General features: G+C 42.6%; 1 protein-coding gene across 2 annotated transcripts in view; it reads left to right on the top strand.

Annotated features, from left to right (window-relative positions):
• The window catches only part of LOC106570056 (superkiller complex protein 2), a 35,785-nt gene that overhangs the window by 6,636 nt on the left and 11,343 nt on the right, over window positions 1–17,806 (top strand). For both annotated transcript variants that reach the window (XM_014141997.3, XM_082961103.1), the window contains 12 exons: window positions 2,951–3,097; window positions 3,514–3,610; window positions 7,217–7,429; window positions 7,657–7,767; window positions 7,944–8,055; window positions 9,500–9,618; window positions 12,013–12,144; window positions 12,644–12,781; window positions 13,008–13,112; window positions 13,239–13,374; window positions 15,300–15,426; window positions 15,712–15,922. In XM_014141997.3, the coding sequence (XP_013997472.1) occupies window positions 2,951–3,097; window positions 3,514–3,610; window positions 7,217–7,429; window positions 7,657–7,767; window positions 7,944–8,055; window positions 9,500–9,618; window positions 12,013–12,144; window positions 12,644–12,781; window positions 13,008–13,112; window positions 13,239–13,374; window positions 15,300–15,426; window positions 15,712–15,922 (1,648 nt within the window). The remainder of the gene's footprint in view (window positions 1–2,950; window positions 3,098–3,513; window positions 3,611–7,216; window positions 7,430–7,656; window positions 7,768–7,943; window positions 8,056–9,499; window positions 9,619–12,012; window positions 12,145–12,643; window positions 12,782–13,007; window positions 13,113–13,238; window positions 13,375–15,299; window positions 15,427–15,711; window positions 15,923–17,806) is intronic.

The raw sequence follows: 17,806 nt of genomic DNA, 5'->3' as shown, positions 1-17,806 counted from the left end.
TTTGTAGTGGAAGAAAGTGCAAAGTAGAAATAATAGAAAGAATGGGGAGCAAAGGAGCAAAATAAATAAATAAATACAGTAGGGGAAGAGGTAGTTGTTTGGGCTAAATTATAGATGGGCTATGTACAGGTGCAGTGATCTGTGAGTTGCTCTGACAGCTGGTGCTTAAAGCTAGTGAGGGAGATAAGTGTTTCTAGTTTCAGAGATTTTTGTAGTTCGTTCCAGTCATTGGCAGCAGAGAACTGGAAGGAGAGACAGCCAAAGGAGGAATTGGCTTTGGGGGTGACCAGAGAGATATACCTGCTGGAGCGCGTGCTACAGGTGGGTGCTGCTATGGTGACCAGTGAGCTGAGATAAGGGGGGACTTTACCTAGCAGGGTCTTGTAGATGACCTGGAGCCAGTGGGTTTGGCGACGAGTATGAAGCAAGGGCCAGCCAACGAGAGTGTACAGGTCGCAGTGGTGGGTTGTAAATGGGGCTTTGGTGACAAAATGGATGGCACTGTGATAGACTGCATCCAATTTGTTGAGTAGGGTGTTGGAGGCTTTTTTGTAAATGACATCGCCGAAGTCGAGGATCGGTAGGATCAGTTTTACAAGGGTATGTTTGGCAGCATGAGTGAAGGATGCTTTGTTGCGAAATAGGAAGCCAATTCTAGATTTAACTTTGGATTGGAGATGTTTGATGTGAGTCTGGAAGGAGAGCTTACAGTCTAACAAGACACCTAGGTATTTGTAGTTGTCCACATATTCTAAGTAAGAACCGTCCAGAGTAGTGATGCTAGACGGGCGGGCAGGTGCGGGCAGCGATCGGTTGAAGAGCATGCATTTAGTTTTACTTGTTTTTAAGAGCAGTTGGAGGCCACGGAAGGAGAGTTGTATGGCATTGAAGCTTGTCTGGAGGGTTGTTAACACAGTGTCCAAAGAAGGGCCAGAACTATACAGAATGGTGTCGTCTGCGTAGAGGTGGATCAGAGACTCACCAGCAGCAAGAGCGACATCATTGATGTATACAGAGAAAAGAGTTGGCCCAAGAATTGAACCCTGTGGCACCCCCATAGAGACTACCAGAGGCCCGGACAACAGGCCCTCCGATTTGACACATTGAACTCTATCAGAGAAGTAGTTAGTGAACCAGGCGAGGCAATCATTTGAGAAACCAAGGCTATTGTGTCTGCCGATGAGGATGTGGTGATTGACAGAGTCGAAAGCCTTGGCCAGGTCAATGAATACGGCAGCACAGTATTGTTTCTTATCGATGGCGGTTACGATATCGTTTAGGACCTTGAGCGTGGCTGAGGTGCACCCATGACCAGCTCTGAAACCAGATTGCATAGCGGAGAAGGTGCGGTGGGATTAGAAATGGTCGGTAATTTGTTTGTTTACTTGGCAATCGAAGACCTTAGAAAGGCAGGGTAGGATAGATATAGGTCTGTAGCAGTTTGGGTCAAAAGTGTCCCCTCCTTTGAAGAGGGGGATGACAGCAGCTGCTTTCCAATCTTTTGGAATCTCAGACGACACGAAAGAGAGGTTGAACAGGCTAGTAATAGGGGTTGCAACAATTTCGGCAGATCATTTTAGAAAGAAAGGGTCCATATTGTCTAGCCCGGCTGATTTGTAGGGGTCCAGATTTTGCAGCTCTTTCAGCTGACTGGATTTGGGAGAAGGAGAAATGGGGAAGGCTTGGGCGAGTAGCTGTGGGGGGTGCAGTGCTGTTGACCGCGGTAGGGGTAGCCAGGTGGAAAGCATGGCCAGCAGCTGTAGAAAAAGGCTTATTGAAATTCTCAATTATAGTGGATTTATTGGAGAGTTTCCTATCCTCATTGCAGTGGGCAGCTGGGAGGAGGTGTTCTTTATCTCCATGGACTTTACAGTGTCCCAGAACTTTTTTGAGTTTGTGTTGCAGGAAGCAAATTTCTGCTTGTAAAAGCTAGCCTTGGCTTTTCTAACTGCCTGTGTATATTGGTTTCTAACTTCCCTGAAAAGTTGCATATCACGGGGGCTGTTCAATGCTAATGCAGAACGCCACAGGATGTTTTTGTGTTGGTTAAGGGCAGTCAGGTCTGGAGAGAACCAAGGGCTATATCTGTTCCTGGTTCTAAATTTCTTGAATGGGGCATGCTTATTTAAGATGGTGAGGAAGGCAGGTGGCCAACTGTAAAGTTTAGTGGAGGAGGAATAATGGTCTGGGGCTGTTTTTCATGGTTCGGGCTAGGCCCCTTAGTTCCAGTGAATGGAAATCTTAATGCTACAGAATACATTGACATTCTTGACAATTCTGTGCTTCTAACTTTGTGGCAACAGTTTGGGGAAGGCCCTTCCCTGTTTCAGCATGACAATGCCCCTGAGCACAAAGCGAGGTCCATACAGAATTGTTTTGTTGAGATCGGTGTGGAAGAAGTTGACTAGCCTGCACAGAGCCCTGACCTCAACCCCGTCGAACACCTTTGGGATGAATTGGAACGCCGAGCCAGGCCTAATCACCCACAACATCAGTGCCGACTTCACTAATGCTCTTGTGGCTGAATGTTCCAACATCTAGTGGAAAGCCTTTCCAGAAGAGTGGAGGATGTTATAGCAGCAAAGGGGGGACCAATTCCATATTAATGCCCATGATTTTGGAATGAGATGTTCGACGAACAGGTGTCCACTTTTGGTCATGTAGGCCCCTTAGTGTATGTTGGGAAAGACACTGTTAAACCATGCATGTTTTTGTGAGTACATGACCTACTGAGTCTAAAACTAGGACCCAGAGTATTTGTTGGTCAAGTCATGTGGTTAGAAAAAACTCCTGACCCTAGTTAAAGTACAGTAATAGCCGTTGCTATGGCCACAGTATGGAGCATGTACAGTGTGTGTTGTGGTTGGCCTGTAGTCTATGAATGGAATGATGTCTTTGAGTTGTGTACGGATGCTTTAGTTTCTCCACTCCCTTCCTATCTCCTCTCCAGGCGCATTAAAAAGAAGCACATCTATGTGATCAGCACAGCGAAGAGACCTGTGCCTCTGGAGCACTACCTGTACACAGGCAACAGCACCAAGACCCAGAAGGAGATGTTCCTACTGCTGGACCCTTCGGGCAACTTGCAAACCAAAGGGTACGTACACGCACTCGCACACACACACGCCTCATAACAGCTTGAATGGTAATCCGAAAATTATCCATACTGACCGAACCGACAATTTATCCAGGACGTTTTACTGATATCGATAATAAAGATAAGTAGCCTTTTACTAGAGGAATGTGACGTTTGAAATGAAATGTCTGCTACTATTGCTAACAGGACAATTGATAGCCACTGCATTCAAAGTAGTAGCAGTAGTAGTTTTAAAGGTAATATAAAAAGGAACTGGTGCACATGAATGTTGTAAACTTATCGTTCAATTTATCGTTATCGTGATAATCAGTCAATATATAGTGATATGGCTTTTTGTCCAGATCGCCCAGCTCTAGTTGTCATGGAGAGTAATGTAGTGATCACTTTTTAATGTTGGTGGCTTCTTTGTTTTTAAGGTACTATGCTGCTATAGATGCCAAAAAGGAACGCACCAGTAAACACGCACAGTCCTTTGGCACGAAAAATCCATCTCAGAACACTACACCCAACCAGGTACAGAATATCACCCCTACTCTCTCTGGGCTCTATTTTAACAAACCTAACACGATGGTAAATATAAGCGCTGGCAGTAGCGCTATAGGTTCGGTGGTGTGTCAGAAATATTGTTGCTATTTTCACAACCGTAATTGTGGGAGCAGTTCCTTGCGGTGGCCCGAAACGGCTGGGTTCTGATGAGTAAACAAGTTGTAAGTGTGTCGAGGCTCGCCCCCTCACTGGCCAATCAGAACGTGCTTCATGGCTAAATATGTGGTTGCTTCAAGTTGTGTATTTACGGTCTTTCCTGTATTGTGTTGTCATCAACTCCAATCGAAATGTTAGTCCGTTTATAGCCTAGTACGTTAAATAGCCTGGCCCATATTTTCACAATATTTTGAGCATGTTTGCAGTCCAATCAAATTCAAATAAAAACGAAACAACAACTTCTTTCAAATAGGCTATGTCTAAATACAGTTGCAGGCACCGTAATCGTGGGCGTATAATACAGACAAGGCAACACAGACTATAGAAGGTTTTACAGACATCCAAACTTTTCACAGGAGCCATATAAAGATCCAATATAAGGAGAAAGGGATAATGTCCACTCTCCCTAATACTGCTTCCAAATATAATATTTTATAAACATATTAGAACCATCTTACAGATCGCATTCACACTTCTCTAGAAGTTGCATTGCATGTGGGCTCCCGAGTGGCGCAGCAGTCTAAGGCACTGCATCTCAGTGCTAGAGGCGTCACTACATACCCTGGTTTGATCCCTGGCTGTATCACAACCGGCCGTGATCGGGGAGTCCCATAGGGCGGCGCCTAATTGGCCCAGCGTTGTCCAGGTTAGGGTTTGGCCGGGGTAGGCCGTCGTTGTAAAATAAGAACTGACTTTCCTAGTTTTTTTAATTTAACCTTTATTTCACTAGGCAAGTCAAAAGTTAAATCAAGGTTAAATAAAAACATGTGGCCACCAGTGTTATCACCTTAAAACTAGGACGGTGAATCATTCTAATAAGTTTGCTTATTTTTTGTTTAATTTTATTAAAACCAGTCTGTTTTTTTATTATTCTAAAATCGGCAGGATAAAAAAGACACAACGCATTGCTGTTGAACCAGCCTGCTTGGGTTTTGAACATATGAAACGGAAAACAAGCAATTGTTACAGGAAAATCATTTCTAAAAACAATGTTCACCGGTATTCACAGAGGTTCTCATCTGTCTTTTCACGATGGACATGGACACATGTAGCCTACATCAAGGAGGGGGTTTTACACACGTCTAAAATGGAACTGCATGGCTCAAATAATGTAGGCCTGCCTACAATACATACAGTTCATTCAGAAAGTATTCAGAACCCTTGACATTTTCCACATTTTGTTACATTACAGCCTTATTCTAAAAAAAACAATAAAGATTTTTTCCGTTATCAATTTACACACAATACATACCCCATAATTACAAAGCAGAACAGGTTTTTAGAATTTTTTGCAAGATTATAAAACAGATAACTCATTTACATACAGTACCAGCCAAAAGTTTGGACACACCTATTCAGGGTTTTTCTTTATTTTTACTGTTTTCTACATTGTAAAATAATAGTGAAGACATTATGCACTGCTCTGATTTGAGCCTGCTTCCTCCATCTTTGAATTCAAATTCAATTCAAATCTTCTCCATCACATACTGCCCCTTTCGTTTTAGGCTACGTTTCTTTTAAGGTTGCATAAATCATAAAATGTGTCATAAATACTTTGACTTATGCAATGTAGAGATAAGAAGGGAGGGATGTTGAGACATACAGTACCAGTCAAAAGTTTGGACACACCTATTCATTCCAGGGTTTTTCTTTATTTTTACTATGTTCTACATTGTAGAAAAGTAGTGAAGACAACAAAACTATGAAATAACAGCTATGGAATCATGTAGTCACCAAAAAAGTGTTAAACAAATCCAAATATATTTTATATTTGAGTTTCTTCAAAGTAGCCACCCTTTGCCTTGATGACAGCTTTGCACACTCTTGGCATTCTCTCAACCAGCTTCATGAGGAATGCTTTTCCAACAGTCTTGAAGGACTTCCCACATATGCTGAGCACTGGTTGGCTGATTTTCCTTCACTCTGCGGTCCAACTCATCCCAAACCATCTCAATTGGGTTGAGGTCGGGTGACTGTGGAGGCCAGGTCATCTAATGCAGCACTCCTTCATTCTCATCTTGGTCAAATAGCCCTTACACAGCCTGGAGGTGTGTTTTGGGTTATTGTCCTGTTGAAAAACAAATGATAGTCCCACTAAGCGCATACCAGATGGGATGGTGTATCGCTGCAGAATCCTGTGGTAGCCATGCTGGTTAAGTGTGCCTTGAATTCTAAATAAATCGCTGACAAATTTGTCACCAGCAAAGCACCCCCACATCTCCTCCTCCATGGTTCACAGTGGGAACCACACATGCGGAGATCATCCGTTCACCTACTCTGCCTCAAATTTGGAGTCATCAGACCAAAGGACAGATTTCCACCGTTATAATGTGCATTGCTCGTGTTTCTTGGCCCAACCAAGTCTCTTCTTCTTCTTGGTGTCCTTTAGTAGTGGTTTCTTTGCAGCAATTCGACCATGAAGACCTGATTCACTCAGTCCCTCTGAACAGTTGATGTTGAGATGTGTCTGTTACTTGAACTCTGTGAAGCATTTATTTCGGCTGCAATCTGAGGTGCAGTTAACTCTAATGAACTTATCCTCTGCAGCAGAGGTAACTCTGGGTGTGTGTAGATTGATGAGGAGAAAGAAAACTATTGAATTCATTTTAGAATAAGGCTGTAATGTAACAAAATCTGAATACTTTCCGTAAGCACTGTAGATTGAAAGGGAATGTCAGCTCACAATTTTGCTCCCCTGAAACTTTGTTTTAAAAAAAGCTTCTGTGATTTAAGATTCATTTCCAAGCAGTCTCACGAGCCAAACCATTTATCGACAGTCTTGACTATTTGGCGATTGCAATGGGCAGGACCCCCAAAACAATTGCCTTCATTGAGAGCTGTTCAGGCTATATTGGTTTTTAATCAAATAAAATGAAATTGGAAAAAATATAGTATACAGGCACCGAAAGCACATTACTCTTGTTCCATGTGCAAATGGGCAGTGTGCTTCACAGCTGGATAGGATGCCTCTGCTGTCAAAATTCATGCCATAACCAACCGCGTTACCGCTTAAACCAGCTTTTGGTGGTTCTTAAACATCCCTACCAGCACTGCCTGCAATTAGCACTTTGGCACTCAAATATTTCCACCCCTTCCATCTGAGCAAAAGCGAGCTGATAAAAGACAGGTAAATTACCAATCCTTGTGCAAGTTTGAAAATAAAAGAGAGCTGGCTTTAACAGGTCGAAATTGCCAATGAACATACGTTTGACACTAGCACCGCCTTTATGCCAGCCGAACATAGAGCCCTCTCTCTCTGTCTCCTTTACCCTCTCTGTCACTCATGCCCATCGTAGGACTTCTGCCAGTCTTTGAACATCTTCTCTACTTTGCCATTTCTCCATGGGCCATCTTCTCCCTGTATCATTTCTTTACTCTTTCCCTCTCGCTCCATTTTCTCACCCCTCTCTCCACCAGGACCGGGCGGTGTGGCTTTCCCTCCTCCACTTCCTGTCCCAGCGCCAGCAGACCCCCGTGGTGGCGTTCACCTTCTCCAGGACGCGCTGCGACGACAACGCCCGCTCTCTAGCCTCCATGGACCTCACAAGCTCGGCGGAGAAGAGCGAGATCCACTCCTTTTTCCAGAAGAGCCTGAGACGCCTCAGGGGAGGGGACCGCCAGCTGCCCCAGGTAGGGTGCACTCTGGCTGGGGCCTGTTGTCTGGGAGAACTAAGACCTGCCTATCATGTTCCATTGTTCCTTGGAAAATGTTTCATGCAACCATCAGCAATGCAATGAAATCGGCTCACAGGACTGTGGAATTATTAATTCCACATTATAGCCAATTGTAGCATGTAGATTGAACTTTTGGACATATAACCTAGGAGTTGTTGTTACCAACCCCTCTTATGTTGTAGATCCTGTTTATGAGGGACCTACTGAAGAGGGGTATCGGTGTGCATCACAGTGGCATCCTGCCAATCATGAAGGAGGTCATTGAGATGCTGTTCTCGCGGGGACTAGTAAAGGTGAATGTTATTGGTCCGTTTTTGGAATCAGTGTGACGATTTGTCAATGTCTTGAAATGACATGTCTGATTACAAGTCCCAACTTACATCCTCTACCTATGTCATCAACTCAAAATGTGTTTAAAGTGCGTTTAACAAAGTCTTAACACACTTTACAATAAATGTGTCTCCCTCAGGTTCTGTTTGCCACTGAGACATTTGCTATGGGAGTGAACATGCCTGCGAGGACAGTGGTGTTTGACAGCATACGGAAACACGATGGCACCGGCTTCAGAAACCTGCTGCCTGGTACGCTCTCTTCCCTCCTCACACGTTTATATACACAACATTAAGGGTGTAATGGTACACGTATTAGTACCGAAGCGTTCGGTACGGGGACCTCTATCCGGAATAAAAATATAATACAAATAAACCCACTAGGCCTATAGGGTATGCCTACTCTACTTTCTAAGTCTCTTGAGTAATTAAAGCAACTTCAGCCTATGTGCAAGTTGTAATCGAAATTCAAATCTTAATTTGGCGCATTTCAAACGGTCCTTTTGCGAGGGGCTGCCGGGATCTAGTTCTTTACTAGTTCTTTACTAGAGAGTATATCTCCACTGCTCAACGAGAATAACCTATGCAGCTGCCAATACTTCAAACATGTTGACACATTTACGCCGACATCACCCCAGTATTCCTACCACCGGAACAGGTCGGAAACACAAAAAGAATAACACAAATTTGTCTCCCCTCTGCATTCAAGCAGCCCTTCGCAGCTGATTCTGACCAGGCCCCCAAAAATTAAAAGAGCGATAGGTAACATTATGTTTATAGCCACGGATATGCACCCATTGTCGGTGGTTAAGAATAGAGAGGTTCAGCACCTTTTGAAAGTGCTCGAGCCACGTTACGAACTTCTCCCTCTCACACCCATTTCAGCAAACGGGTCGTACCACCTCTAAATAAGCAAGTTAAAGTTGTCAATGAATTTGCCAATACACCCTGTGTTGCGCTTACTTCAGATGGATGGACGTCCAGGTCTACAGAGAGCTACTTATAGGTAACAGCCCATCACATTTTTGCGGAACGGGGAGTGAGAAGTACCGTGCTACAGACACTCACCCTTTATGAGTCACACAAGTGCGCATATTTTTCTCTTTGTTAGAAAACATTATAGCAAAGGCCAATACAATGTTTGAGCCATGTTTACATATTGATTTCACACAGATATTGCACTTTATTTTAGTGTTGTTGTTGTTGAGTAATCTTGTGTTTTCATTTAAGAAAATATAAAGTGTTGGTATTCAAAAATCAACTTCATTTTCCTGCTGTACCGAAACCGAACCATGACTGCCATACCTACCAAACCATGGGTTTGGTGAACCGTTACAGCCCTACTTAAAATCCTTTTCATTCTCTCTCTCTTTCGCTTTCTCTCGCTCTCTCTGGCTCTCTCTCTCTCTCTCTCTCTGTCAGTTTGACTTTTTCTGTCTGTGTCTGTCTCTCTGCCTGCCTCTGTCGGTCTGATAGAAAAGCAGAGCATGATGCTTACAGGCAGTATTTTAATCTGATGTCACTTCAATCTCTCTCTCGCTTTCTCTCTGATATTTGAGTGGAAAGGAGAAAATAGAATGGATGTTTTTCTACATGTTTTAAGAGCTCTTAGTTCCGTATGACTAACCTCTTTGCCTCTGTCGGTCTCTCTTTCTGTCGTTCTCTCTCTCGCTCTATCTCTCGCTCTCTCTCTCAGGTGAGTATATCCAGATGGCTGGTAGAGCAGGTAGGAGAGGTCTGGACGCCACAGGCACTGTCATCATCCTCTGCAAGTCAGGGGTACATGACATGGGGGACCTAAATGTCATGATGCTGGTAAGGCTTCCATCAGACTGTACTGTCTTCTTCCATTCAATGGTCTGTGATACATTTTTTTTTATCTATTTTTGTGATGAAGTTTATATATTTTTTTGGGTTGACAGGACAAACCAACAGAAATTACACACATACACATGTAACCCCCCCCCATCCCCCTTCCCACCTGCAGGACCTGGTTACTTGAGTGCATATATCAAAGTACTGATTTTAAACTGTTGAATGTTGTAGTCCACATGCTAATATTTTCAGATTTTGCACCATGCAGTCGTGAGATTGACAGTTTAAGTTGTGCAACGTCCATGAATGAGGAAATCCGTTGCTGATGTGGCAGAATGTGTAAGGCAACCATTCTCTTGGCTGCTGTTAAGCCGGCAAGCCAAATCCTTCTTTGCCTGTATGTTAGGTTCAGTGAAGTCATCATTAAGCAGTAGCACATTGGGAAGACTGGGGATGGATTTAGACAAAATGCTTGATAATGATGAAGCCACAGATTTGCCAAAAGGAAAAAACCTATGGGAACTCCCAGACCATATGAATGAATGTGCCAGGACTTGTACCATGGGGGAAGAGCATACAGACGGGGGTTGAATTTATGTTCATCTGAAAAAGAGTCTCATAACTCGTGTGCCAAATGGTAGTGGGTCATTTGGTGATTTGTGTTTCTTGATGAGAATGTTAATGTTGGACCTGACGGTACTCCAGTTAATATCTACTGTTGGTATATCTTAGTTCTGTTTTGAATTGATTGGTGATATGTTGCTTTGAGCAGGAATATATATCATTTGGTGAAGACTATGCCCTGACTTACCTTGCTGTTAATATAAAATACTTGATCTGAACCCCAGGGTACTCTGTAAGCACATAAAGCAGAAGGAAGCTGCAAATAAAATATACAATTTAACAACCAGGCAGATCGTATTTATTTTTCAAGTCTATTTTTATTAAATTTTTTCTTCCAAAAAGGTAAAGGGGGATACCTAGTCAGTTGTACAACTGAATGCCTTCAACTGAAATGTGTCTTCCGCATTTAACCCAACCCCTCTGAATAAGATAGGCTGCCTTAATCGAAGTCCACGTCATCGGTGCCCTGGGAGTAGTTGTTGCTGTTGTTTAACTGCCTTGCTCAAGGGCTGAACAGCAGATTTTTCCACCTTGCTGGCTTGGGGATTCGTGACTGTTCGATTACTGGCCTAATACTCTTCTTAAATGCTAGGCTACCTGCCTCAGTTGGGAGTATTAATGATTTTTTACTTTTCGCAATACAAATTGTTTAATTAACATCCATCTGTAATAATAGGCCTTTAATCTCTTACATTCACATATCAAATGGATTTTAAATTTGACCGCAAAAATATTTTATGTAAAAAAAAAAAAAAATTCTGCAACATTTGACAGTGATATGGTGGTCCCCGGAAAGAAACATTTTGGGAATCGCTGCACTACGTCAGTCACTTCGTTTATACAAGGGTATTACTTGGCTTACATTTCCCAAGGGTGAGGGGATAGCTCATATAATTAAAAAGGGATTGCTATTCTACTAAGGATAATAAAAATCCCATATTTCGTATTTAAATCCGAAATCCCTCAACAGTTTCCATCTAGCTCGCCCTGTAAGTGCTCCTCCATTGTACAGAACATAGAGCATAGGATGCCAACTGGTGTGCAGCCTATGTAGCACACTACTTTTGACTGGGGCCCATAGGGAACTGGTCAAAAGTAGTGCCCTATGTAGGTTTTGGGAATAGGTTGCCATTTGGGAAACAGCCATTCACTGCTCCTCTAGGTTTGCTGCACGCTAGCTTGTACAGTATAAACAAGTGCCTCATTAAACTGTCAAGGGCCTTATTTTAAACCAACCTCTTTAATGTGGGGCTTTGGAGTGGACTATTTCCTTCCTGAATTGATCCTCCTGTTGCTAGATCAAGGATATGAAAATCCGCTAAACTGTACTGTAGAAAACATGAGCATATCTCCCTATCACCCTCTCGCTGCCAACTGCCATCGTGGATCAACTGTTGGATCAATCTTCGGGAAAATTGTTTTAGCCTTATGCTAACAGTCATTTGCTCGATAGCAGCGGTAACTAATCGCTAACTGTTACTGTATAACTATGGCCCAGAGTTTTTCCTGATCAGATCATCTGGAAAGAATGTAGGGCTCCCTATAACAGTTGTTTGCTTTGCTAATTGCTAAATGCTAACTGTAACTGTCTATATGATTTAGAAATGCTCAACTTCATCCTCCGTACCTCCACCCTGTGTGTTCTAGCACTAACATTTCTCAATCAACATTGAAAGGTTCCTGCTCCATTACCTCCATTTCTTCTTCTTTTTAGTGTACACAACATAGTAGCGACATGAATTTTAATGACACTTCTTCTTTGTCGTCAAGGGGAAGCCCACAGTGCTGCAGTCCCAGTTCAGGCTGACCTACACCATGATCCTCAACCTGCTGCGTGTGGAGGCCCTCCGAGTCACCGACATGATGAGGAGGAGCTTCTCTGAGAGCCACAGAGACACACAGGTAATGTACTGCATTACCCACAAGCACTTGGGACCACATTCTAGAGATAATGGATGACAGTTGAGGACTACCAGTTTTTTTAAAAATGGACTACATTTAAAAAAAAAAAATGGAGATCAGCTTTAATATTGCAGATGGATTGTGGCTTCCATCAATGTAATTGTCTGCATCATTTCCAATCCCACATATCTTTTTTGAAAATATATATAGAATATATAATTTGAGCTCTTTATCAAAGGTCCATTCAGCTTTTGATGACAGGAGTCAGAACAGGAATATTGTCTGTAATATACATATTTGATATCACATCTATTTATGCTTATTGATGATCTACATTCATTTACATTCCTTTAGATCTTCCTACATAAAGTCTCTCTCCAATATGTGTTTGTATGTATTTGTGTGTGTATATCAGAGGGGTTGGGTAAAAGCAGAAGACAAATTCCCAGCGCATATGAACTAATAATAAAAGTATATCTTATTTTCCTCCTTCTCTCAGGCCTATGAGCAGCAGATTGGTCAGTTGAAACAGACTCTGTCCTCTCTCCCTCCTCTGGACACAGAGGGTCAGCTGTCTGACCTACTGTCATACTACTACACTGTCACTGAGCTACGCATCACCGCTGAGGCGCTGCAGGTACACACACAACATACTGTAAAGGCACACATATGCACAAAGACACACACGTGCCCACAGACAGACACTCACCTATGTATAACATACACTATCTTATAACACTCAAGCTCAAACCACATCACAAAACAACTGAATATAATTGAATGTGCAAAAGTGTCATAATTATTCTAATAATTTTTTTTAAACATCACTAAGATTTGTTAATTGTCCATCTGTCATCTTTCAGTGTGCTGTTCTGGGGTCTGTGAATGGGTTGAAAGCTCTCTCCGTGGGACGAGTGGTAGTGGTCAACAACAAACAGCACTTCAACGCCCTCGGAGTCGTCCTACAGGTGTGTGTGTCTGTCTGTCTGTGTGTGGACTGCAACTTCTTTTAGGTGACAAAGGCATGTAATGCAGTTATCGTTCTCCTTTCTCACTCCTCCTCTCGTCCTTCCATTCTGTAATTTCTCTCCCAGGTTTCCAGTGACTCAGTGAATCGTACGTTTACTGCTCTCATCATCTGTGAGAAAGGCAATGAGGAGGGAAGAGGGGACAGCCCCAACGGCAGTGCCTTCCCCCACCTCTACAACACTGCCCTCTTTACACCTGAAGGTCAGTTCATACACACACACACACACACACACACACACACACACTGATTGATGCTCAACCTCTCCCTATTAGAGACACACAGTACCAGTCAAACGTTTGGACACACTTACTCATTCCAGGGTTTTTCTTAATTTTGTTTTACTATTTTCTACATAGTGAAGACCAAATAGTGAAGACCAAAAAAGTGTTAAACAAATCTAAATATATTTTATATTTGAGATTCTTCAAAGTAACCACCCTTTGCCTTGATGACAGCTTTGCACACTCTTGGCATTCTCTCAACCAGCTTCACCTGGAATGCTTTTCCAACAGTCTTGAAGAGGTTCCCACATATGCTGAGCACTTGTTGGCTGCTTTTCCTTCACTCTGCGGTCCAACTCATCCCAAACCATCTCAATTGGGTTGAGGTCGGTTGATTGTGGAGGCCAGGTCATCTGATGCGGCACTCCATCACTCTCCTTCTTGGTCAAATAGGTGTGTTTTGGGTCATTGTCCTGTTGAAAAACAAATGATAGTCCCGCTAAGCGCAAAGCAGATGGGATGGCATATCGTGGAAGAATACTGTTGTAGCCATGCTGGTTAAGTTTGCCTTGAATTCTAAATAAATCACTTACAGTGTCACCAGCAAAGCACCATCATAGGGCGGAAGGTAGATCATTGGGTCGGAGTGGTTAGAGCATTGTGCCAGTAACCGAAAGGTAAAAATCTGTCGTTCTGCCCTTGAACAAGGCAGTTAACCCACTGTGCCCTGGTAGACCGTCATTGTAAATAAATATTTGTTATTAACTGACTTGTCTAGTTAAATAAAGGTAAAAAAAAATCACACCTCTTCCGCCATGCTTCACAGTGGGAACCACACATGCGGCGATCATCCGTTCACCTTCTCTGCGTCTCACAAAGACATGGCGGTTAGAACCAAAAATCTCACATTTGGACTCATCAAACCAAAGGACAGATTTCCACCGGTCTGATGTCCATTGCTCGTGTCTCTTGGCCTAAGCAAGTCTCTTCTTCTTATTGGTGTCCTTTAGTAGTGGTTTCTTTGCAGCAATTCGACCATGAAAGTCTGATTCACGCAGTCTCTTCTGAACAGTTGATGTTGAGATGTGTCTGTTACTTGAACTCTGTGAAGCATTTATTTGGGCTGCAATCTGAGGTGCAGGGAACTTTTTCTCTGCAGCAGAGGTAACTCTGGGCCTTCCTTTCCTGTGGCCTCATGAGAGCCAGTTTCATCAAAGCCCTGTGCGACTGCACTTGAAGAAATGTTCAAAGTTCTTGACATTTTCCGTATTGACTGACCTTCATGTTTTAACGTATGATGGACTGTCGTTTCTCTTTGCTTATTGAACTGTTATATGGCCATAATATGGACTTGGTATTTTACCAAATAGGGCTATCTTCTGTATACCACCGCTACCTTGTCACAACACAACTGATTGGCTCAAACGCATTAAGAAGGAAAGAAATTCCACAAATTAACTTTTAACAAGGCACACCTGTTAATTGAAATGCATTCCAGGTGACTACCTCATGAAGCTGGTTGAAAGAATGCCAAGAGTATCCAAAGCTATCATCAAGGCAAAGGGTGGCTACTTTGAAGAATTTCAAATATAAAATATATTTTGATTTGTTTAACATTTTCTTGTTTACTAGAGGATTCCATATGTGTTATTTCGATGTTTTGACTATTAGTCTACAATGTAGAAATTAGTAAAAATAAAGAAAAACCCTTGAATGAGTAGGTGTGTCCAAACTTTTGACTGGTACTGTACACATTTACCAATAAAGACACACACCGCTGCCTAAACACACACACGGCTATTTGAACACACACAGAAACATGCTAACACTAACTAACAAGTTCACATAAGCTTAAACAGAATAACCAATAACGATTGTGTACGTTCTGTATGATCCGTGGCTAGGTCCCTGCAGTCACACGGTCCAGAAGCTGAAGCTACAGGACATCTCAGCCATCACAGTCAAGACCCTGAAGGTGATCCCTGACCGAATCATCGACAACTACAACAAGAGGCAGCAGCTTCGCTTCAGGTGTGTGTGAATTAATGCATTATTATGTAGCGTATACAGTATGTTTCAGCCTTTTTGCACATTATTGCTCCCCTGAGCCAACACAACCATGTTTATCTAGGCAAATGAGGTGTTTATATGTGTTATGTCATCATGACCACTCAAGTGTCTATCCATCTACCTTCCTCTTTTGAACAGCACTCTACATTTCATTGAATGCACAGAAAAAAGCGCCACCTCTCTTGAGTCTATTTTAATCTTTCTCTCCTTCCTTCCATCCTTTCTCCCTCGCTCCATTTCTCACAGGCTTGATCCTCCGGGTCAAGCCATCTCCACGGCAACCCAGGAACTCCTGCGATTGGTGGAGGCCAACCCAGGCGGGGTGATGACCCTTGACCCAGTGAACGACTTCCAGCTGAAGAGTGTGGATGTGGTGGAGGGCACCATGAGGCTGCGTGTGCTGCAGGACAGCCTCAAAGACTTCAGCTGCATCCACTCGCCCACCTTCTCAGAACAGGTGTGTGTGTGTGTGTGTGTGTGTGTGTGTGTGTGTGTGTGTGTGTGTGCGCGCCTGTGTGCGTGCATGTTTATTTTTTCCTTATTATTAACCCCTCCACCACCATCCTCTTCAGAGGACAAATATCTTTGTTTTTTTACGACTTTTTTGCAACATATACATTTTACATACATGGTACTTTTATATAAAACAGTCGCATAACAATAATACATTACCAAACATAAGCTCTTTAATCCCACTCCTCAGCCACTCTCAGCCCATCCCACCTATCACCATAGACTTCGTTTGGTTTCCATGTGCCATATATTTTTCAATTGGCTGTGATGTTTTACATCTTTTTTTTACCTTTCTAATCGTATAGTATCCACAGATTCTGAGCTAAAGATGAAAACCTTTCCTACGAGTATTATTATATTATTTATTAACTGACTATGGCTTTCCAAATTGCCCAACACTGCTATTTGTGAGGTTAATTTTGGATGTTGTGATTTTTTAACCATTCCTGAACCTGTGACCAGAAACAAGCTACATAGGGGCAATACCAGAATAAATTCTCCACTGATTCTGTCTCTTCGCAGCAAAATCTACAGAGCAGAGATTGTTGTATGCCCCATATATATAGCATTTTGTTGGTGGCAAGAATTTTATATAATCATTTAAACAGAAAAACTCTTAAGTGTTTAATCAAGTGTAGTTTTTTGTACCAGTTCATAAACCATATGCCATGTAATTGGTACATTAAAAATCTCTTCACATTTAATTTGCAACCTGTATGTCTCAGCTGTCAACATTTTTGTCATCAAATGAAACTGGTATATTTTTCTATTTATACCAGTTCCTTTCAGGCAATTTGTGTTTTTAGTATATTCCAGGCAAACAAGTTCCCTTCCTTCTCCCTTTTCCACTTGCCGCCTCCATTTTTGTGGTAGTGCTACAATCAGTTGGTTGTAAGTTTGGATTGAGCAGATATTCCCAAATATTTTCAATAATATCCGTTTCTATTCATAATATCATTAATACATTTAAAAAAAAATCTCCATAAAGCCTGGGATCGAACCCGGGTCTGTAGTGAACGTTCAAGCACTGCGATGCAGTGCCTTAGACTTCTGCGCCACTCGGGAGGCCCTGTAAAATATTTCTGATTATTGTACAGTCCAAGAAGATATGATCTATACAGGCTCTGGATTTACGAAAACCGTGTGTGTGTGTGTGTGTGTCCCTTCCAAATGCTGTCCTGACATTGCAGTAATGATGTTGGAGCACTCATGTAATGAACAGAGACATGTTTGACAGACTGTCTCCACACACCTGCGTCCTCCTCTGTCTGCCTCTCTTTCCCTTTATCTTTTCCACTTCATTCTCTCTCCCTTCTTTCTTTGTTTCAATCTATAGCCCAGGGCCCGTATTAACAAAGTGTCTCAGAGTAGGAATGTTGATATAGGATCCCTTCATGAATTTGATGACATGGACAGGGTGGACCTGATCCTATATCAACACTCCTACTCTGAGACTCTTTCTGAATACAAGCCCTGGCCTCTTTCTATACTGATTTCTCATAGTAATTACATCAGACTGTCATTTATTTGGTTCTGCACTAAGCATTGTAAAACTAAGCCTTGTTAGATATTTCCCTGCCTTGTTCAGTGGCCAACTCAGTGGCCTTGTGGTTAGTGTCAGCCCTGAGATTAGAAGGTTGGGAGTTTGATCCCCAGCCAAGTCATAACAAAGACAGTAAAAATGGGACCCGCTGCGTCTCTGCTTGCCACACAGCATTAAGGAGATCGATTGGGGGTAAGGCCCTGCGATAGACTAGCAAAGTACCTGTACATCAAGCTGCATCACGCTACAGAACCAGAAGATTGGCTCCTGCTCCAATGAGCCGTT

The sequence above is a fragment of the Salmo salar genome, chromosome 14 (assembly GCF_965601325.2).
Source record: "Salmo salar chromosome 14, fSalSal1, whole genome shotgun sequence".
In the NCBI taxonomy this organism is placed as follows: domain Eukaryota; kingdom Metazoa; phylum Chordata; class Actinopteri; order Salmoniformes; family Salmonidae; genus Salmo; species Salmo salar.
The sequence above is the reverse complement of the archived record's forward strand: the minus strand, read 5'-3'. Positions and strand labels throughout refer to the sequence as shown.